The 19,977-nt window shown below is 52.4% G+C and overlaps 9 protein-coding genes across 9 annotated transcripts; 6 read left to right on the forward strand and 3 right to left on the reverse strand.

The window, feature by feature from the left end:
* Positions 1-613: 613 nt before the first annotated feature.
* On the reverse strand, positions 614-3,229 carry EI97DRAFT_385106 (uncharacterized protein; the record flags this gene model as incomplete). Its single annotated transcript, XM_033796003.1, has 4 exons — positions 614-810; positions 883-2,228; positions 2,277-2,591; positions 2,643-3,229. 4 exons carry the CDS (start codon positions 3,227-3,229, stop codon positions 614-616), a joined length of 2,445 nt encoding a protein of 814 aa, XP_033650309.1.
* Positions 3,230-4,235: 1,006 nt separating this feature from the next.
* Positions 4,236-5,644, forward strand: EI97DRAFT_436700 (uncharacterized protein). Its single transcript, XM_033799180.1, has 6 exons — positions 4,236-4,329; positions 4,447-4,653; positions 4,731-4,739; positions 4,833-4,858; positions 4,915-5,010; positions 5,075-5,644. Exons 1-6 carry the CDS (start codon positions 4,279-4,281, stop codon positions 5,199-5,201), a joined length of 516 nt encoding a protein of 171 aa, XP_033650310.1. The 5' UTR covers positions 4,236-4,278; the 3' UTR covers positions 5,202-5,644.
* Positions 5,645-6,786: 1,142 nt separating this feature from the next.
* Positions 6,787-9,110, forward strand: EI97DRAFT_461713 (uncharacterized protein; the record flags this gene model as incomplete). The annotated part of the gene is made up of 7 exons (XM_033801216.1): positions 6,787-7,112; positions 7,187-7,406; positions 7,505-7,696; positions 7,765-8,172; positions 8,263-8,598; positions 8,659-8,841; positions 8,895-9,110. 7 exons carry the CDS (start codon positions 6,787-6,789, stop codon positions 9,108-9,110), a joined length of 1,881 nt encoding a protein of 626 aa, XP_033650311.1.
* A 1,230-nt stretch (positions 9,111-10,340) lies between these two features.
* EI97DRAFT_200739 (uncharacterized protein) lies at positions 10,341-11,929 on the forward strand. Its single transcript, XM_033793676.1, has one exon. The coding sequence runs from the start codon at positions 10,568-10,570 to the stop codon at positions 11,774-11,776; it is 1,209 nt and encodes a 402-aa protein (XP_033650312.1). The 5' UTR covers positions 10,341-10,567; the 3' UTR covers positions 11,777-11,929.
* On the forward strand, positions 11,930-13,365 carry EI97DRAFT_200740 (uncharacterized protein). Its single transcript, XM_033793677.1, has 3 exons — positions 11,930-12,379; positions 12,430-12,922; positions 13,005-13,365. The coding sequence occupies exons 1-3, from the start codon at positions 12,083-12,085 to the stop codon at positions 13,088-13,090; spliced, it is 876 nt and encodes a 291-aa protein (XP_033650313.1). The 5' UTR covers positions 11,930-12,082; the 3' UTR covers positions 13,091-13,365.
* A 490-nt stretch (positions 13,366-13,855) lies between these two features.
* Positions 13,856-14,532, forward strand: EI97DRAFT_436702 (putative 60S ribosomal protein L39). The gene is made up of 3 exons (XM_033799181.1): positions 13,856-13,899; positions 13,956-14,056; positions 14,148-14,532. Exons 1-3 carry the CDS (start codon positions 13,894-13,896, stop codon positions 14,194-14,196), a joined length of 156 nt encoding a protein of 51 aa, XP_033650314.1. The 5' UTR covers positions 13,856-13,893; the 3' UTR covers positions 14,197-14,532.
* A 14-nt stretch (positions 14,533-14,546) lies between these two features.
* On the reverse strand, positions 14,547-16,003 carry EI97DRAFT_425787 (N-terminal asparagine amidohydrolase-like protein). Its single transcript, XM_033797169.1, has 2 exons — positions 15,654-16,003; positions 14,547-15,396 (listed from the first exon to the last, which is right to left on the reverse strand). The coding sequence occupies exons 1-2, from the start codon at positions 15,790-15,792 to the stop codon at positions 14,675-14,677; spliced, it is 861 nt and encodes a 286-aa protein (XP_033650315.1). The 5' UTR covers positions 15,793-16,003; the 3' UTR covers positions 14,547-14,674.
* Positions 16,004-16,232: 229 nt separating this feature from the next.
* Positions 16,233-18,749, forward strand: EI97DRAFT_385156 (ubiquinone biosynthesis protein coq-8; the record flags this gene model as incomplete). The annotated part of the gene is made up of 3 exons (XM_033796007.1): positions 16,233-17,237; positions 17,313-17,592; positions 17,641-18,749. The coding sequence occupies 3 exons, from the start codon at positions 16,233-16,235 to the stop codon at positions 18,747-18,749; spliced, it is 2,394 nt and encodes a 797-aa protein (XP_033650316.1).
* On the reverse strand, positions 18,745-19,728 carry EI97DRAFT_483413 (uncharacterized protein; the record flags this gene model as incomplete). Its single annotated transcript, XM_033802098.1, has 1 exon — positions 18,745-19,728. One exon carries the CDS (start codon positions 19,726-19,728, stop codon positions 18,859-18,861), a length of 870 nt encoding a protein of 289 aa, XP_033650317.1. The 3' UTR covers positions 18,745-18,858.
* Between the last annotated feature and the right edge of the window lie 249 nt (positions 19,729-19,977).

Genomic DNA, 19,977 nt, shown 5'->3' on the forward strand with positions numbered 1-19,977 from the left:
ATTTCACATGCGATCTCGATGATTGCAAACTTCTTAACCGTGACAAGATTTTCTTAAATTGGTGGGTGAGACTCTTCCATAAGCGGCAGCAACATTACCATCTCCGGATTGTACCACACCCAAGATCAACCGTGTCCGCCCACAATTTTCCACACGCCTCTATATTGCGCACACATGAGTGATCCAAAACGCCTGTAGCCACCATCAAGCATGCCAAAAACAGCATCCCCAAATATGTTACAGTAGAAGCGAAGGTGCAAAGTCACGGTCCTCCCCAACGCCCATCTTCAGGAAACAATACAGAAACGCAGCGCACCCCGCCTCCATGCATTCAAGGGCAGTGGAAAATAAACCGCAACTGAACGTGGGAGTCCGGAATAACAAGGCGGCCCGAGCTCGGAGTCAGAACCAATCGCGCAGACAGAACGTGCATATGTACAGCATTAACATTAGAGAGGCAAAAATCGCGGAGAACCGGCCGTAGATCTTCGGGAAGATTCGTAACTTCGGAGACGTCATAGGCGCATAAACAGGGACCATAGCTCGGGAGTTAAGAAAGGCATGGAGGAGGGGTATAGAGCGTATGAGTTGCGCGGGTCAAGAGAGGTAGCGTCTAGCTGACCCCAGCTGGGAGGTGCGCAAGATGCGACTTGAAAGCCTGGTGCACGGTCTGCGCATATTTCGTATCCATGTGCTCCTCAAGGAGGATGCCACTATCATCGTGACTCGGTTCTTGCTGGGAAGTCGCAAGGTCGAGATCCAAATTGAAGCTCATCTGATCATAGGATTGAGTAAACTGTCGAGCAGTAACTGATCGTCTTGTGTCAGTCAATTGGCCGAGGTCTGAAGAGAAGGGGTCGTAGGAATGGTTCCGGGACTGACTTTCTGTGTTGGAATCACCAGCCGCAGATATGGCAGGGTTCCCATTTGCCACAAAGCTCTGGTTTTGGCTGGGACCGAATTCTGCGTCAATACTGCTAAATCGACTGTCGTTGTTGCTCCCGCTCGCCTCATTGCCAGCATCAGTGGGCTGGTCCACAAGTGTAGGGGAGTAGGACAGAGGACTCCAGTTTGGGGCAGTGTGGGCAAGGAACCCGCCCAAGGACGCTAACCACTGGCCCATTTCGTCGATGAAAACTTTCGTAAGCCACCAGCCTTGAAAGCTCTGGCCGTTCTCAACTGTAATCTCCCGGAGAGCGGCGGACCCCAGTGCATTAACACAGTGGAGAATCGTGCGAGCAGGTACATGCGGAAATCTGGAGGGCAGTCTTGTGAGGAACGCGGCGATCCGGTCGATGACGGTTTCGTTTGTAAGATCCGTGGCATCCTGCACTGGTTCCTGATAGAATGTACCGTCCGGTAACCAAACATCTGTGCGGAGAGGGAGGAGCATTCCTCTTATCTCGGTGTTTAGTATGTTGTAAACGGCCTCGTGCCCGCAACTATGCGGAAGTTCGTTCTCGATGATTCTTTTGAGGTTCACCAGCCTTCTCCAATCAGCCCACATCTGGTCGCGGTTCTGATCGGACATTAGTAATACTGCGGCGGCATGGGCGGTCGAGTTGACGCGGAGCATCTGTCGAAGCAAGTGTGCGAACAACGTGGCAGGCTCAAGTCTCGCTTCCAAAACGTGGATGGGGAGGCTGCTGAAAACCTTGCAGAGGTGAGGCCGTAGATTCTTCTCAACATTGTCGAGGAACTTCAGGACGGGTGGAGGGGCAACCTGCAAGGTAAGTTGGGAAAGGTTTCGTATCATCTTCTGGTACATGATCCAGTCACACTCTCGTATCCACGGTACAACCTCGCGTTGAGCAAACAGCTTCTGCACCGGCACCGTAAGTGTCCCGTGAAAGGAAGAGAAGAGACGGAAGAATTGCTTCTCTTTACAGAATCGGACAGAGTCGATAAGCGAGGTGCAATGGGTGCGGTACAGGGCGACTAGCGCCTGAGCAGCGTCGGGATCTGTTCTGGGGGGTAGGTATGGTGTGATATCAGGCAGCATAAGAGCTGCAGGTTCTTCTGGCGCCATTTGTTCCGATGTCGCAAATCTCAGCTCGTACTCATACGTGTCAGATGTTTGACGGCCTGCAGTAGAACGATACTGGTCCGAGTAGATGTCGGTGAAGAGCAATCCTTTCGATGAAGTTTGGGCGACAAAGCCGCTCTGAGATTCGAATGCCTGTTCCTGGGGGAATACGGCAGTATCTGCAGGTAGTCGCGGCATGGAGCTGGGTGTGTCAGGTCTATAAATGGCACTGTTCGTACGGCGCACATACTTGAAGTCAATTTTGGGACCCATCGAGGCCTGCCGCTTCAAATCGTGATGAGTCATGTGTGATGTTCCTGGTCGGCGGCCATCATCTCTCTCCTCGCCGTCGTTAATAAGCGCAAGATCAACATAGTGATACTTTGATTCTCCTCGCACGCCAAGACGTCTTGTTTGTATGCCTGGAAAGATGACCCTGACAAGCTTTCCAAAAGATGCTGGATTCAATGGGATTACGCGCTCTGTACCGCATCGATCGGCATATCTTGAATAAACGCGGTTACGCGGCACCGAGGTTTTTGCTACCCTGCAAACGGATTTCAACCTGTCGAATGTAAGCTGTTGGGGGAAGGGACCGATGCTGATCATCACATACCAAAGCATCGCGAACAGCTGCTTCGACTTTTCAGCTTTGGAAGTGCGGTCTGTTGCAATCACTTCGGCAGCCACGTCTTCCAGACGGCGTCCTTCGTTCTTAGCGAGCATCTCTCTAAGCTCCTTGTCGTTTGTTGCGCTAGCCGAAGCTGAACCCTTTTTCTTCTTTTCATCGGATTCCATGGGAGTTCCCATGAGCTGCTGCGGGGGTTGGGACATGGCTGCTTGGAGGGCGTGGGCGGCCTGGCTTGCGTCGTAAGGTTGCTGGGACGTGGGGTGTTGTGCGGCGGATTGCTGGCTGGGATCGGCAGAGAAGGACATCAAGCGTTGAACAGAGTCGATGGATATGCTTTCCTGTTGGCTCGCATGCTGTGCGGCTTGTAGCAAGGCGGGTTCAAGGGGAGCATAAGCTTGACCGAACTGCGTCGGGTAGGTGTTTGTGAGGGCTGACTGGTGGGTGTACTGTGTCTGGAAGTCGTGCGACTGATCGTGCTGATCGAAGGAGTGTATGCTTGTAGTCGATGCTCGGGAAAGGGGTCGGTTGCTTCGTGTTGATATTGAGGTGTTGGAATGGGAGCGGTGGGCCATGGGATGGGCCATGATCTATGGTGTTTGCGAGGTTCGCCTGCAGGGCTCACCCACAGCCAAGAGGATCCGGGCAACGGCGCGAGGTCGGGTTTGCTGTTAGAGCTATCTAGATGATGGCAGCTGTCGTCTAGGTTGGAAGCTGGGCGACGAGGGAGGCGCTGGAGGGCCCGAGTCTACTAGGTCGCTTTCGTCTTGTTGTGGTGTTTGTTTGTTTGGGGACGGGAATCCAATGACGCAAGAAGAGAGACAAAACGGAGCGCAAAGAGCGGCCTCGGAAGAATAGACCAGCGATAGGATGCCAAAGGCCAGAATGGAGGGCGGGTCGCTCCGTGGTGTAGAGGGTTGGGCCGGGGCTTTGTTGTGGAAGGGTTTGTGTGTGTGTTTACAGGCGAGAGTAACGGAAGCAACCGTCAGCGTTCCAAGAAGAGGTTGCAAGGGCAGCTGGAAGTTCTAAGCGATCACGTGACGCGTTCGCAGCAACCTCAACACCGCCACCATCATTCAATGTTCGCATCGATGTGCATCCATCGATGACGCATATGGAGAGAAGATTGCACTCCGTCGAGCCTCTGCGCCACGCTGCATGACTTCTTCTGCGGCTCTCTACTCTAGTGGGCCCTCCTAAACATGGTGTCTGTCGTCCGCTGAGCCGGCACGCGACAGACGTCGGTGGTGCGAGGCATCATCTGCAATCGCAACCTGTTTGGCCATGTTCTGGCTTGTAAAAAGTCATCTACACTAAGTACTTATGGAAGTAATAATATATCGAAGGCCTGGCGTAGTACGTACATACTGTACGCTTCCTACTGAAGTGGTGTGCCCTGGACAGCTGCCGGCTATGTCAGCAATCCCTTAGCGATGACGCTGCCCACCTGCCACATGCGAAACCCCCGATTGCCCACAATTTATTGACATTGACTTTGCCCAAGATAGCCTTCTCTCCTCTCCTCACCAACAAAACCGCACCCTCGAATACCCCATACTGCTGGCAATCCGCCCGGCTTCATCGTTAACATCCATATCCCTTCATAACTCGCTTCGTCTCCATCATGTCTCTCCAGGACCGCGCCCAGTCGCACATCTCGGCTCTCGACAAAGAGGTGAGTTCCCACTGCTGCCTCAAGCTCCAGCGCCCTTCAGCACTTTGTCTTCTTCACGATGCCGCAAGCTGTGCCGTCTCAAGGCGAACTCTGCTAACCACACCATGCTTGCTCCAGCTGTCCAAATACCCCGCTCTCAACAACTTTGAGAAGCAGACGTCGGTGCCCAAGGTCTACCTCATCCTCGGCCTCGCTGGCCTCTACTTCTTCCTCATCTTCTTCAACATCGCCGGCGACTTCCTCGTCAACATTGCCGCCTTCGTCCTTCCGGGTTACTACTCTCTCGATGCCTTGTTCACCTCCAGTCACGCCGATGATACTCAGGTGCGTGTCTCTCGGAAGCTCCTGTGACGCCTGTCACATGCCCCTTGTCTCACACCAAGCATGCTAATCATTCGCAGTGGTTGACGGTACGCATCCCCTCACCTCTCTTTGCTTTTCGTCGCAAGTCCTTGCGGTCGCGACATCGACCCCGTGAACTTCATGGCTAACACAAAGCTCAGTACTGGGTGGTCTTTGCCTTCTTGACGTAAGTGGGGTCGTCTCGCTAGCTGGCCATGCCGCCCTACTAACGCGCCCCGCCAGCGTCTTTGAGAGCGCCGTAAACGCCGTTTACTGGTTCCCTTTCTACTACACTTTCAAATTCGTCCTCGTGCTCTGGATGTCTCTTCCGCAGACGTCGTAAGTTTCTCACCGCATAAAACCAAAAACAAGGATGGCGCTTCGGAAACTGACCTTCCCACAGCGGTGCCCAGATCATCTTCCGCTCCTTCATCCAACCCGTCTTCTCCCGCTACTTCGCCGAGTCCCGCTCCACTGCTGCTAACCTCCGCACCAAGGCTGACTCGGCTGGCAAGTCCCATGCCTTGTAAGCCCGTCCTTCCTGGAATAAGCCGTCTAACAGTCGCTTGGTGTAGCAGTAGCTAGCTCGGAGGTGGGAGAGGCGACGGGCGCGGCGGCTGAGGAGGACTGGGTAATAACTCAAGAAGAAGACGGCCAGGAACGAACCCCTTCTCCCGTCCAGGACAATGATAACGATAGGGTCGAGGAGAAGGACAATGATAACGATGCGGATGTGAAGGAGGACGAGGGAGGGGAGGATGTTGTAGTAGGACAACTGAAATATGGTTTCCGCGTGACAGTTGAACGGAGGAAGGTGTAATGTCAGCGAGAACACGGTCCTACTCGTATATTTCCTGGGAATCGGAGTTTCTCTAGATCGCGTGGAACTGTCAGTGCCTTTTCTCTGAATGATTGATATCTATCGCGGTCGAGGTGGCTATATTTTCTTGAACAGAGCTTCTATCTCCCTTGATTTTCTTTTGCGTGAGATGCACACGTCTTCCTAGGCACTGAACCAGCTCTAATCTCGGAAAGAAACGGTTTGAGGACACTCTTTGCAATAAATCAAGGCCCGGCCATTGGCTGCCTATTTCCGCCGGATGATTATCTAATGGAAAAGGGGAGCAGTGGGGACCTCTAGCGCCAACTTCATACGACCCTTTTGGGTTTTACACTGTGCCCAACTAGCTCCCTCTGCTGTCGTGTGTAGCTTCGCTTGCGCAGTTTTGCAAGAGTCTGTTTTGCTGGGATTTAGGGGCCATGGTCAGGAGGCGCGGTCGTCTACTTTGACCTTGCTTGAGAGGTTGAACATTGTTCACGTAAAGATGCTAACAATCTCTACGGACGCGGTCGGACTCGTGGCTTTTGATTTGAGTTGTACAGTTCGACACTTTAGTCATTAAGTTAAATCTCGATTATTTTCACGTCTAGCAACTTTAACTCCAGCTGCCTTACTTAGACAGCACCACACTTTACAATTAATCATACACATGCTAATGCATATTCAGAAAATTGATTCCGAACTTGTTCCATATTTTACTTCCCTATTTTGACTGCTCGTTTTACACACACGTGCAGCGCGACAAGTGGAATACGGAACTTTGTACGCTAGGCACAAAGTTTAAACCCTAAGTAACAATACTGCGTTAGGGTTTGATAAGGGACGAAGTATGTGCTAGGTATTCTACTTATTTAATTAGAGGGAGGTTCTCCTTTGTCTACCCTAAACGTCATTATGTTGGATAGGTTACGAGTTAGATACGTCACAATGTCGGATAGTGAGGGGGATCCGAAAATCCCACCAAGTGGTTATGCGGGTCTAAACCTGTCCCGCTATAATTTGGATGTTGAAGTACTAGGTTTTTCTACCCATCAACCTTTACTGTGGTTGACAAGATGGAAATTATTCTTTCGGCATGTTTCTGTCGAAGTCTTGTACTTGTGGTTGTTTTTCTAACTTACTCCGCAAGTGCTCTTAGGCTTTCATCAGCAGCAACTTTCAATGGGGCTCAACTCCCATTTCAGCATGGCCGCAAGCCTACCTTTTCACCACTGCCCATAACGGCAAATGATTCCTTGAGTTTTGTCCCAGTTGTACCGGCCTTTCAACCTGGCATGACCTACGTCTACAACATAACTCTGAACACGACATCGGAAACGTATTCATTTACATTCGAAAGAGACCAACCCCAACCTGGACGCGACCTTGATGATATTGATGCGTCGGGCCTTGCCGCAAATGTCTCAGCACTGTTGACAATTCAGACACAAGCGGACTCGCCTGAAGCCAACACTTTAATCTTCCTTGCGTATATCAATGTTCCGGATTGCACGATCCAGCAGGGGAAGCCGATTGGTCTTGGAGGCTACGATGTGGTCAAAGATACAGTGGGGACGGATGAAACATGCATTCCAACCACCGACGTCGATAATCAAACCAGGTAAATATCTTCCTGAGTGTAGCAGCTCTCGAAAGCGCATACCATTCGGAAGAACAATCCCTGACACCGTTTAGCATTTGGACTACTCAGGATCTGTCTAGTGGGGAATTCAAGAATGTCTACTATAATGCATCGACATCGCAGGAAGCGGAAGACCCTCTTGGCTATAAGAAGTTGATCGTTAGCGCTCTACGCACGCTTCAGTCATATTACAACGGCTCGGAAGCATATGAGCATATCAGTTCAGATCGATATGGAAATAGCCGGACGGTCCACTATAAATACATTGGCAAGGTATGTTAATTCAACCTGGGTCTCAATAGTACGCAAGCTTGTTTTTCCATCGCATTCATTCCCTGTTATTACTCCCCTGTAGCTAACATGCTTTGTAGCTAGGCGATGCGCAATGCTGGCAAGCCGATGGAACCAGTGTCAACGAGGACGAGATCGCAGCTGACAGCAAAAGAGTCTGCTGGTCCCCAGCTGGCGGTGTTTCCAACATGACTGGCGGCGATGCGACTGAGCTGGGCACAATACGAGACGAATCAGAAGTTATAGCGAAGGTGGTGGCCTCGTCAAGATCGGTAATCCAAGATTTCTCTCGCCAGTCAAACGTTCGTGTCGTTCAAGTCGCTGACTGTGTTCGTTTTAGTACGCAGAGCTCAGCGAGAACGGCACACTTGAAGTAGTCTCTATGGGCGAACACACAACAATCCAACCCGGGCTTGGAGGGCCGTGGATTGACCTCCAGCAAGGAGCACCATTGGATGAGTGGCGCTCAACGTTCTTCGCCCTAAACTCAGATGGAGAGTTGTATCGACAGATCTGGCAAGGCTCAAGTATTGAGGAAGAGCGTTACAGCAACATCACTTTTTCGGAACTCGCTGGAGGCCCACCTGTGGAGCTTCCAGGCCGATACCGTTCCCAATGGGCCCTGGATACCGTTGGAGCAATCTGGGTAACCTATGACACGACACCAACTCCTCCTCCCATAGGCATGCCTCTCTGGACAAACTACACCGATCCCGAAAATCTTGTCATTGGAACGCGAGCAATACAGGTAAGTCCGTGGCTTCACTTATATCCAGCTTTAGTTTCAGATGCCCTTGCGACGATGGATTTGTACAAGACTGACAGGACCCCATCGCAGCTTTCCCCTTTCCACAATTCCGTGATCCAGGTCGCGGCGTCAATCTACGGCTTCTTCGTGTCTGACGATCTAACAGCATATATTCTTTACCAAGCCAATGGCAACAATTTTCCCAGCGTGAGCGATTTTCCAAGTCTGAACGTGGTCGAAGAGAGACGTTCGTTCTTGCAGCTTGCTCCCGTGGGGCCCTCGTCGTCGCAGCCGGTAATTACAGCTATTGGCGACGATGAGAGTTTCTATTATTCGGTTTGGAACCCGGCTAATCCTGGCCTGATTAATCCAGCTGATGGCTTCTCGGATTGGCAAGTCCTGGACCTTGGCGGGCCTGCGTCAAAGGTTTGTTCATCTACAATTGTGTTTGTGTGGCCAATATTCAGCTGAAATCGTAATCTGCAGTTAGAACCATGGCGTATCCAGGAAGGCTTTTCGTGGGATGAAGGGATCTTTGTTGTGATGAAAGACTCCACGGTCCTTTCAATCCAACGAGACCCGACCTCGGCCACTGGTTGGGGAACGCCTCAGCATGTAGCGGCACCGCAAGAGACGGGGACCGGGGGAAATATCATTGGCGCAATCGATGTAAGTGTATGATCTGACTTCAAATTGTCCATCCTAAAAAGTGCTCAATGCAGGTCAGCTTTGACAGAAGCACCGAGTTGCAAGCTGCGCAGCCTGGGAAAGCTTTCGTGGGCACGTTCTCCGGAATAAATGTTTCTACCATCGCCTACCAGGGCTCGGGAAGTTGGATTGTCGACGAATCATGGAAACCGTTCCTCAACTACATCCCTTTCGAACAGCCTGCTCCCCCGCCGGAGCACGGATTTCCTGCCATGACAGGGGAGTATTGAAGACCATGTTCAGCCGATGCTTAGCTGATAACAAGAGCAGCGTCGACGCAGGCGGACGCAAATCTAGCGTCTCCACCGTCACCATTGACACCCGAAGATAAAGAAAGAATGGCGAGATTGGGTGGCAACTGGGGCCAGTTTTCAGTCTTGCCATTTGATTCCCCGCAGTGGATGCAGCAGATGCCCACGAACTTGAGCGCGAGTGGTGAGTGTTCTTGTGAAAACAGCACACATCTTCTGGATAGGTCTTGATACGCTATTACAGATATAACAGCCATGGTGCAGACCCTTTACAGCGGGATCGAGGATTCCTCTTTCCTGGTAGACTTCCGTCGCAATATCACATCAGGCGGCCAACCAGCCATAGAGACTCTTTGCCAGCTCATATTATCGGGGAGAGTGTCATTCCAGGACGTAGATCAGTCATCCGCTGTTCTCGGCACGGTTGTCACAGGACAGACCACAGAAGCTGTGGAAGTAGTTTTCGATGGCATCGTGAATCCACCGACTGTAGAATCTGTCCCGACCTCCATCAAGATCAGTGCGATACAGCAATCGATAACTATGACATGCTCCCCGGGCACATATGTTCACGATCTTGCCGCCATTGCGAACGGTACCGTGACTGGAGACACGGACGATCTGGAAGCGGCTGCAAGCTCCGCTCTGGGGGTTTTCGCTACCAAACAGCCGTGTGGCTTTACGGAGCCGCATTCAAGGTTGAGAAGCCATCATATCGTGGAATTACTGACCAACAAGACCATTGATGCACAACACAACGAAACTATACTCAAAGGTTTGTATGGAATGGCTAACAGTAGACACCCAAATTTGATTGACGGGGCCAAACCGTTCCTCTATCATGACGAGCCCTCTGTAAGAGTTGCCGCAATCAGAGCCATTGCAAATGTGCCCACTGTACGTCAGGCTGGACACGTCACTGTTCTGTAAACGACTTGAGACTAATGCCGCCAGAATCGCGCAACCGGATATCTCGTCCATCAGATTCTAAACAACCACGACCCGTCTACAAGACATGCGGGATTACAGGCACTGAAATATCACGAGCATGAAAGCACAGTCTTGGCCACGAAACGATTACTTCGCGGCTTGTTTGAACCGCGAGTCCGTCGAACTGCAGCGGACCTTGTCGGCCTCCAGAACTACTTCAGGGAACGCATCTCTAATGGCGATGCTGATCGAAGATTAGCTAGAGTAGGGCTGCATCGCCTTGGGTTGGTCGAAAGAGCTCTCGTCAAAGGTCCTCCACTGGGGGCGCCGATTTTTACTCCAATGCGTTGGTCCAAATCATTCAGCGGTACGCAGATATGATGGAAAGTCCCCAATGCTGTGGCTAAGCCTCGTTTCTAGGCTCCAACGCCCAAGCCGCCGTTGGATTTTTTGTCGAAAGCAACTTTAATGCCGACGGCGCCAGTTTCCAAGCGCAAGCCTATGCAATGGGTTCATTATTCCGCACAAACTTCGACATTGCAGCGGCGAGCGTGACGGCGGCATGGACAAGTAGTGGGTACATGTCATTCACCATGTACACGGTAGTGTTCCTCCTTGACCTATCCACCATGCGACAGAAACCATATTACCTGATCAATGTACAGTATGCAGGCCAGACGGCATTCCAACTGAAACAGGGCGATCCATGCACCATTTCACTACCCGACAGCCCCGCGATTACTATCCGCGAGACACGAACTTTTATACAAGCGCGGTACTTCTATGGTATCCCCGGCATCGCCAATGTCAATCTTCAGGTCCAGCTGCTGGGCTGGTTCGAGGTTGGATACGGTGTGCAGCTCGTGACCAAGGACCTGATCAATCCCCTCCCTGGGCAGATAGTAGGGTACATCCGACCGGGTGCTGGGCTTGGTGGTCAGATCTCCGCAAACGTTCAGATCCTAGTGGCCTCGGGAGGACTCCAGGGCAATCTTGATTTCGCTGCCGTGTCCATTCCGGCCGGTGGCGGCATGATCACCAATTCCCTGAGTCCCTTCAGCGTTGGATTTGGCGATGTCATCCAGCTCCAAGGTCGGTTCTTGAGCGGCCGCGTCTCCCTCCATGTCAGTATATGGAACTGCTGCTGCTGGTACTGCTGGTTCTCGTGCTGCTTCCGATGTGGCGGAGGGTGCAACTGGGGCCGTGACTACACCATTTTCCAATGGGCGGGCATCAACCCTTCGCCGTTCCAGATCGACAGCCGCCGAAACTTGTGCGCCTCTCTGATATCCTCGACGGATCTGCCTCCGGTGGATTATAGTCGCGAGCAAGCGCGTCTTTCACAACCCGAAATCCGACCTTTTAGCGCTACACCGCCAGAAGGCATGCCACCGGTTGGGGACGGGGACCCAACAGATTCGGAATTCTGGTGCTTGTGTGAGGGCTTCTTCAACCCAGCGGCGGGTTTCCAATGGCTCACTGCCAGCGCGCCCAACAATTACGGATACCTCTTCACAGTGAGTCATGCACAGCTGGACGGACTCCATGTGCGAACACTGACCTTTGCAGAGCACGAGTTTTCTCCTTCCGGAATCCGGCATGGTTACGGATATGGACTACGATTGCAGCAGATACCCAGGGAACTGCCAGAACACAGCCTGTTGGCACGACTGGTATCCTTCAGCCCCGAAAAAGCTGGAGTGGACCTACGATGACAACATTGGCAACCAACGATCATTTAGTATGTCCGCCATCAGTAAGGTTTCGGCCGGGTCGAATTTGCACAAGGACGAATGTCCAGTGAACAAGGTGAGTGCGTCCTTCCGACTTAGTGGAAACGGTGGATACGGGTAAAACTCACACGTCCAGGTCATAGAAGGGGGTTGCTGCGCACGCGTACAAGCCGTAGACGCGAGCGGCAACACCGCTCACGGTGGTGATTTCTGCGCCTACCTCAAGAACGAGTTTGGTGCCCTGGGGGTCCGCCCGCCCACGGGGAAATTCGGTATCGAGTCAGTATCATGCTTGTACGTAGATTTGGGGACCTGGCTAATACATATGATGGCAACAGCCTCGTGGGCACCTTTGGAGGCTCCGGGAAGGCAGTCTGTAAGAAAACAGACTTCCGTTTCATCGTCGGTGGGGGCACTTGGTATCCGCCTTCCAAACAGTCAAAGTGCGGTTGCACGGCGCCGGTGTATGTTGTGGAAGCCGGACTGCCGTCGTTTGACCACGCAAATATGACACTGTACCTTGCGGGTGATCATCACCCCCGGCTTTCATTCGACTTTGGCCAAACGATGGAAGTACACTACGAGGTACAATCCACACTGCTCCTGAGTCAATTAATGCTAACTTGTCCGCTAAGCCTTCGGTTTCGCACGACGAAGTCGTACGCTACTCTCGGCTGCAGAACCTTACCGTAGGAGACCGAGTTCTCATGGTGCATGGAAACGCCACGGAGGGCTCCGACCACTTCCTCGGACTGCTCAATGATGGCGGTGATGAATTCCAGATCCTCCTAGATCGCGCCTTCTTCAGAACCAACGCAACGCTTCGCAGTGTAGTTGTTCAGATGACCGCGGAGTTCAGTCATCTGGTATCCCATCCCGACAGCTTGATTCCACAAAGACAGGTTGAAAGCAAGGCAGCAGTAGCTTTTAATGTCAGCGATGCCAGTATCCTGCGCAGTGTTCTCGGGACGCCTGCGGTATTAGGAACGAAGAGACCGGCCGAGATTCCTCTGGTCGCGCCACACTATGCGGATCAGCTTCCTTTGATCCTTAGCAAGTTAGAGCAGCTTACGCATATCACACTGCCCGAGAAGCAGAAAGCTCGTCTTAGAGGACTCACGGACACAGGTAAGGGCATGAGCCTCCCTTCTATGCCCATCCTCCAAATCTTTCAAAATCCTGGCATGCAGCTTACTTATCCTCGATACAGATTTATCGTTGCGGGAACTTATTCTTATCGTACTCCTTGGTCTGGTTTGTTTTGTATTTGCGCTGAGGACACCTTTACGAGCCTAGATTGGTCGTCGCTGGCTGTGACGGAAAGGGGATGCTCGAAAAGGAGGCGCTCTGCGGTAGCTCCGACTTATACGAGAACCTACACCCACTGTTTATCCTCTGAAATATCCTTAATCTAGCTCTTCTATCCTAGAGATCGTGTTTGAGTCCTCTGTTGGTGTGAGGCCAGGCAGACGCGGATAGGCTGTTGCCATCTAATCCGAAGAGAAGGCGGAAGTCGTTATATACTCAAATCGTCGAACAGGGCTAGGTCTGTTTGTTTTGGTGGTCGCCTCACGATGATTTACCAGTTCGTTTACACTCTTGAAAGCACTGGCCGGCAATAGCTCTTGTAGAAGGGATGGCGGCAGCATTGCCGCACGCCGCAAGCGGCGTAGCAGTTCTGCGAGCGAGAGATAGTCGCCAAAGGGGAATGTAAGTACTCCGTATGCATACACGATTGGTAACATGGCATGTAGGGTCTGAATTATGGAGGCGCGGGGTTTGTGGGTTGAACGCAGGTCGAAGGGGTCAAGAATGAGGAATGTTGGGTTAATGAAAGACTTGGCATTATGGAGAAAGATATAGAGATGATTGAATCAAATCAGAAAGACAGGTGATAATAGAGGAGCATCCAAGTGGTTGTTTGGGTGGGCAATTCAAATCTGAAGTCCTGCAGGACAAAGATGATAGCGCGCTAACCCGAAGCACTTTAGGGCCTTGGCGCACACACCTCTGAAGCGAATCTACCTGCGAAATTCGCTAGTCACAAAGCCATCGCAGCGACAACCCACTTCGACATCACCAACTCACCAGCAGTCAAGATGCCGGTACGTCGAATCACCGTCCGCCTGCGACCGGACTGCGATTTCTGACAGAACTACAGAGCCAGAAGTCATTCCGCACTAAGACCAAGCTTGCCAAAGCGCAGAAGCAGAACCGCCCGATCCCACAATGGATTCGCCTCCGAACGGGCAACACCATCAGGTACAGCGACCCTGCGCCTTCCGCTCTTTCAATCGACTAGAAACACTCGCAAGAACACGAAATAAAGGTAGTGGACTGACCCAACGTGCAGATATAACGCCAAGCGACGACACTGGCGCAAGACCCGCATCGGCATCTAAACGCCTCGCCCCAATCTTCTCTCGATTCTCAGTCTCCTTCGTCACACGTCAAAATCATCATGGGAACGGATTTTTCGGTCACGAATAGCGGATGTGTTGGAGTGCGCTTATGCGTGAAGCCAGAAAGGTGGAGCGGGCGTTCGTGGTTCTCGGCTGGTGAATAAAGCCGCCGACACGATTCTCTGGCGATTTGGGAACATGTGGATTCTAGGCAGTGATAACGAATACACTTGCTGGTCCGCGATGAAGTCGTTGGTCTGCAGTACATGCTCGTGTGATTTTACCAGTCGAGGGTCTCAAAGGCTCATACTCCCTTACGCACGGAGGCATTCCAGGGTTGTATGGATGTGCAGTCATCAAACAAGCCTTAAATTCGTCAAGAGCGCCTGCGGCGCCCGTGGATATCTTCTATCCCCTCTATATCACATCTCAGCCATCCGGATTGAAACTCTGCATCAATGATGCATACCATGACACATCAGTCACTTCTAACTCGAAATTTGGGTGTCTGATTCAGATCCACCACCAAGCACCTCTCCTCCCCCTTCCCAAGCACATCGTACACGCTGACTCTCCCCTCCTCGATCTTCAGCACCGTAGTCGTCCCTGCATAGCACGCCGCCTTCTCCATCCCACACCTATTCGCCAAAATCACATACACAGGCTCCAACGCTTTCTTCTCCACCAGCGGCTGGAATCTCTCAACCCAGTACGTCAGGGTCGTGAAATCCGCCTGTAGCGGCTCCTGCGCTAGTTCTTCGGGACTCAACGTAGTGAGCCATGCCATGCTGACGCAGATGACGGGTGTTTGCGCCTCGAGGGCTTTGCTAGCAAATTCGTAGGCATCCCAGGGAGTGATGAATCGATAGGGATTGATATCCATGCAGATACCCAGGGATACCTTTCCCAGACTTCCCAGATTTCCCGCATAGAAACCTGTGCCTTCTGCAGCCCAGGTTTCGTCTGTGTAGTAGAGGAAGGATTTGCGGTAATTGAGGAGAACGGTCCCAGAGGGGGTGACGGTGACGGTGCTGTTGTAGTGCGTGCTGGCCTTGCCCGGTGTGCTGCTCGTCTCTGGGTAGCCGACTGTGACATGGCAGTTGTGTTGTAGGGCGGTGCGGATGGCCCACTGAGTAGTGGGGCCGGAGGTGGTAGGTTCCAGGTAGGGGGTTATCTCTGAGAGTGAGTGGAAGTTGTAGCCTGGGAGGGGATTAGTGGGATTGGACTAGTGGAGAGAATGGTATGCAGAAAGATCCAGAGAGTGAGATGCGTTAGGTTCTAGAACTATGCGACTGGAGAGAAGGCTTCAACCGAGCTGCTCTGCTACAGGGTACGTGAAGTGGTATTTCCGAGGTAGCAATAACCGTACTTCTTCCAGCTCCTTGAAAACGGTATAAATGAAACTAGGGGACTGAGATTGAAGAAAAGGTTTGTAAGTAGTGGAAATATATATGTACCTGAGAAGGCCATTTCGGGGAGAATGAGCCAGTCCAGTCTCGCCGGAAGAACCGTTTGGGAGAGAATCGCGTCCGCCCGCCGCATATTCTCTTCCACCTTTCCCAGCTCGGGCGCAAACTGTAGACAAGCGACCTTCATCTTGGAAGGTTTATAATCTTGATGCCTTTATCGAAAGGAGCACATCTGGCCTCAAGGTGGAGGACGCCGGTTTCGAGTAGGTAGACAAAGGGAGACCGCTCGAAGCAGTATGGCACAACCCAGACCTAATTACTACCACTCCGGTACGGGGATTGAACCTCCCACGGAAGGGAGAGGTGAGGAGGGCGACCTGTGACATTCACAATGGAGGCGCGGGGGTGATTAAGTTGTGGAGCTTTCCACAAAGGGTCTAGGCCAGGGCCCCGAACAATTGGCCAATCACAATGCGTTCTGTTAAGCTTAAACGAACCAAGCTATGACGCTATGCAGGATAGTTTTGGTAGCGACTGAACGACCATCCATCGTTAACGTCTGCTAAGCGTCTCCGAATCTCAGCGCACAATGTTTCTCCGACCACGGTAGCGTGAAAACTGATCTCAATGGCAGGAAGGCGGCTCGTCGATGTCGCCAGGCTCTTCCAGGCCTCGAAATCCATTGCTGCGAAGCACATCAATCTCCGATCACAGCAATTCGATGTATACAGCAAGACCTCCTCGCTCGCGAAAGCGGTTAAGAGCCAGACGGATCGTGTGACCCTTACAGCTCAGGCTGCAGTTGCCCTCGCAAAACGCGTCAACGAAGAACCTCCGTCGTACGCGCCGGAAGCAGAGTCACGGGCTTCGAGAAATCACAATCAGGTACAACCGCAAAGAAGGACCACGGCGGAACCACCTGCCAAAGATGAGCTCAATATCATACAAAAGGAGGCAGAGCGGGAGCCACTTGCAGATGGGACTATACCTCCTGTGGGAGCGCCATTGGAGCAATGGGGAACTACCACGGAGAAAGAACCTAGTGGTACAGTGGACTCAATAAGAGAAGGTCACACACAGAGGCCGCAGAGTGGATCAGGTAGAGCAGCGAAGGACGGCATTCAGCCAGTGGCATCAGCTGCATCTACAATACCGACACCCTCGGATTTTACGCCGCTCTCCACCGGTGGGCCTGGCAATCTTCAACTCAAACTCGAGGCACAGATACCGTCAAGAGGCGAGACAATACAAGCTCCACCAAGAGGTAGCGGAGCGGACGAAATATGGCAACCCAAGCCCTCCTCGTTGCCACAGAAGGCTGCCAATCCCGAACAAGACCAATTGCCCGAAGGAATAAACACCGACGTCTTCCGCACCAAGCGCGTATCACAAATGTTGAACCCCTATGCGCGGAAGCCTAGGTTGGACATTCCTCGCGCTGCTGAAAGACCATTCGTCCATATCAAATCGGCAAAAGGCCCGGATCAGAATACCATCAACGTGCATCGTATTGACCAGACGAAGCCCTCCCAACCCGCAGAATCTGCACCGTCGACGCAGAAAGTCACGGAGCAGGAGGTGCACGACTTCGCATCCGAACTGGCAATGGACGCACAAGCGTCGCCCTCGCCCGTGTCTGAGGTAGGGAATCTTATCTCCATCAGCTCAGTGAGATATGCTGATTTATGAACTGACAGTGAAAACTAGATTTCCGGTGAAATTTATGTAGAACCATACAAGACGCCTTTTGAATTAAGAGAATCACGGGTTCCTTCGTCACGCTTTGGTCGCTTCTGGCAGTACGCAGGCTTAGGGACTAGCATGGCGCTTGGAGCTGTGGGCGAGTCTCTGAGAAGGGTGACAGGAGGCGCTGCGTCAGTTGGTGGCTCGCTGATGCTGAGTCCCCGGAACTTGGAGATTCTTGTCTCTAAATTATCGCGAATGCGAGGAGCCGCTCTCAAGCTGGGCCAAATGATCAGCATCCAGGGTATGAGAGTACTTGCGTATGCAATCAAGCCAATCTAACCACACCCAGATATGAAGATGATCCCTCCAGAGATTCACCACGTTCTCCAACGTGTGCAAGACAGCGCAGACTACATGCCCGCGTCACAGCGCGACAAAGTCCTCGCAGACAATCTTGGAACTGATTGGCGTGACCTCTTCTCTTCCTTCCAAGAAGTTCCAATCGCCGCTGCTTCCATTGGCCAAGTTCATAAAGCCGTCCTGCGATCCACAAACACTCCAGTCGCAGTCAAAGTGCAATACCCTGGTGTCGCCAACTCCATAGACTCCGATCTTAGCAACCTCTCTCTCCTCCTTACCGCCTCCCGCCTTCTTCCAAAGGGCTTGTACCTCGACAAGACGATCGCCAACGCCCGAACGGAGTTAGCCTGGGAATGCGACTACACTCGTGAAGCGGAATGCCAGACACGATTCCGCGAACTCCTCGCAGACGACACCGACGTTTTCCTCGTTCCCAAAGTCTACCCCGAAGCCAGCGGGCCCTCCGTCCTAACCGCAGAATTCATGTCCGGCATTGGCGTCGCCAAACTTCCCTCGCTCTCCCAACAGGAACGCGACTGGATCGGCACGCACATACTGCGTCTTTGCCTGCGCGAAATCGTCGAGTTCAAGTTCATGCAGACGGATCCCAATTGGACGAATTTCCTGTATAACCAGGGATCGAAGAAGATTGAGTTGCTGGATTTCGGAGCCAGTAGGGACTACCCGGATGAGTTTGTGGGGCCCTATGTGGATGTGTTGATTGCGGCGAGTAGAGGCGATAAGCAGCGCATTCGGGATCTGAGCATTCAGCTTGGGTATTTGACCGGTGAGGAGAGTCAGATCATGACGGACGCGCATATTCAATCGGTGCTTACGCTGGCGGAGCCGTTCCGTGGGGATGGGCCGGATGTATACGATTTCAGAGATCAGACGATCACAGACAGAGTTCGGGGCCTGATCCCTGTTATGGTGAGGGAGAGGTTGGCGCCGCCGCCGGAGGAGACGTATAGTTTGCATAGGAAGCTGAGTGGGGCGTTTCTGTTGTGTGCGAGATTGGGCAGTAGGGTGCCTTGTAGGGAGTTGTTTTCGAGGGCGGTGGAGACGTGGCAAAGGGGTGGTAGGGTGAGCAGTCAGTAAAGAAGGGATCCGGGGAGAAGTAGTATACAGGCGTGTATGATATTTGTATTTCAAGATAAAACAAACCGATCTATCCAAGACAACGTCTACTCATAGCGTGTATATAAGTCTATCTAGCCTCAAACAGCATCATCCTCTTCGTCCTTGTCTTCATCAACACTCTCGACCCGCAAACCCTACACCTTATGGGCTCTCCAACCCGTATTTGCATCTCGGCCGTGCATTTCACCCTGTTGCCTTTGCCGTCCCATGCCCCATCTGAGCGAGGATTCCAGCATCGATAGGTAATCGGCGGGCCTAGTTCGTCTTGAGGTCGGGGCGGCGGTATGTAGATGGACTCGTATTTTGGCTGAGAGGGTTGGGACTGCACTGACGGAGTAGAAGTATTGGCGGTTGCAGCGGCGGCCGCGGCGGCGGAGAGACTAGTCATTTCGCGTGGCGTGATTTTACTGCCATCAAGGAGTGTGGAAGAGGATTCCTTGGCCTTGTCGTCGTTGTCGTCGATGATTTCCAGGACTGACGTTTGCTCGAATGCAGGCGTGTGGGTGAGGTCATCATCCTCCTCATCATCATCATCATTGCTGCCGGGTGAAGAAGCCGCAGGGGACATATCTCCGTCGGAGGTGTCCGAGAGGGCACTGCTGTCTCTACGGTGCAAGGCTTCTGTTACTTCGTCGAGGTCCATGTCTTCGAATTCTGCCTGCTCCTCCAGCTCATCTGTCTCTTCGATGGCTTGATGTTGGAGTTCTTCTTCTTCGGCCGGAATGGTGTGAGCTGTCTGCACGGAAATAGCCTGTTTTTCAATTCCAGCAGCAGCAACACTGGCTGGCTCTTCAGCTGGATGTTGAGATGGTGCGTCGTTTGCCGCTCCTGGCTTGGAAGATGATTGAGTTTCTTTGTCTGCTTGAGTTGGTGGTGGAGGTGCTGCGAGGTGTTCCTCGCTCAGGGCGCGGGACATGCGGCGGGTTATTGTGGGCATGTTTGAAGGTTTAAGAGCTTCGCGAGCACAGGACGAGGGTGTTGGACTCTGTTAGCTGCCGTTCCAAACAGTGCGGGATACTGTCCAAACATAACAGCAGGGGCAGAGTCGGGAGCCTTTTGAGTTTGATGGTTGTCATTGTGATTTCCGTGGCCAATCTGATGTTATGATTTGTGGCGCAGGACAAAGGATGGTCGGTTGCGGGAAGTGGGGAGAAGTGTTGTTGTCGTTGGGGATGGGGCAGATGGC

Source organism: Westerdykella ornata, assembly GCF_010094085.1.
Source record: "Westerdykella ornata strain CBS 379.55 unplaced genomic scaffold EI97scaffold_34, whole genome shotgun sequence".
Classification (NCBI taxonomy): Eukaryota; Fungi; Ascomycota; class Dothideomycetes; order Pleosporales; family Sporormiaceae; genus Westerdykella; species Westerdykella ornata.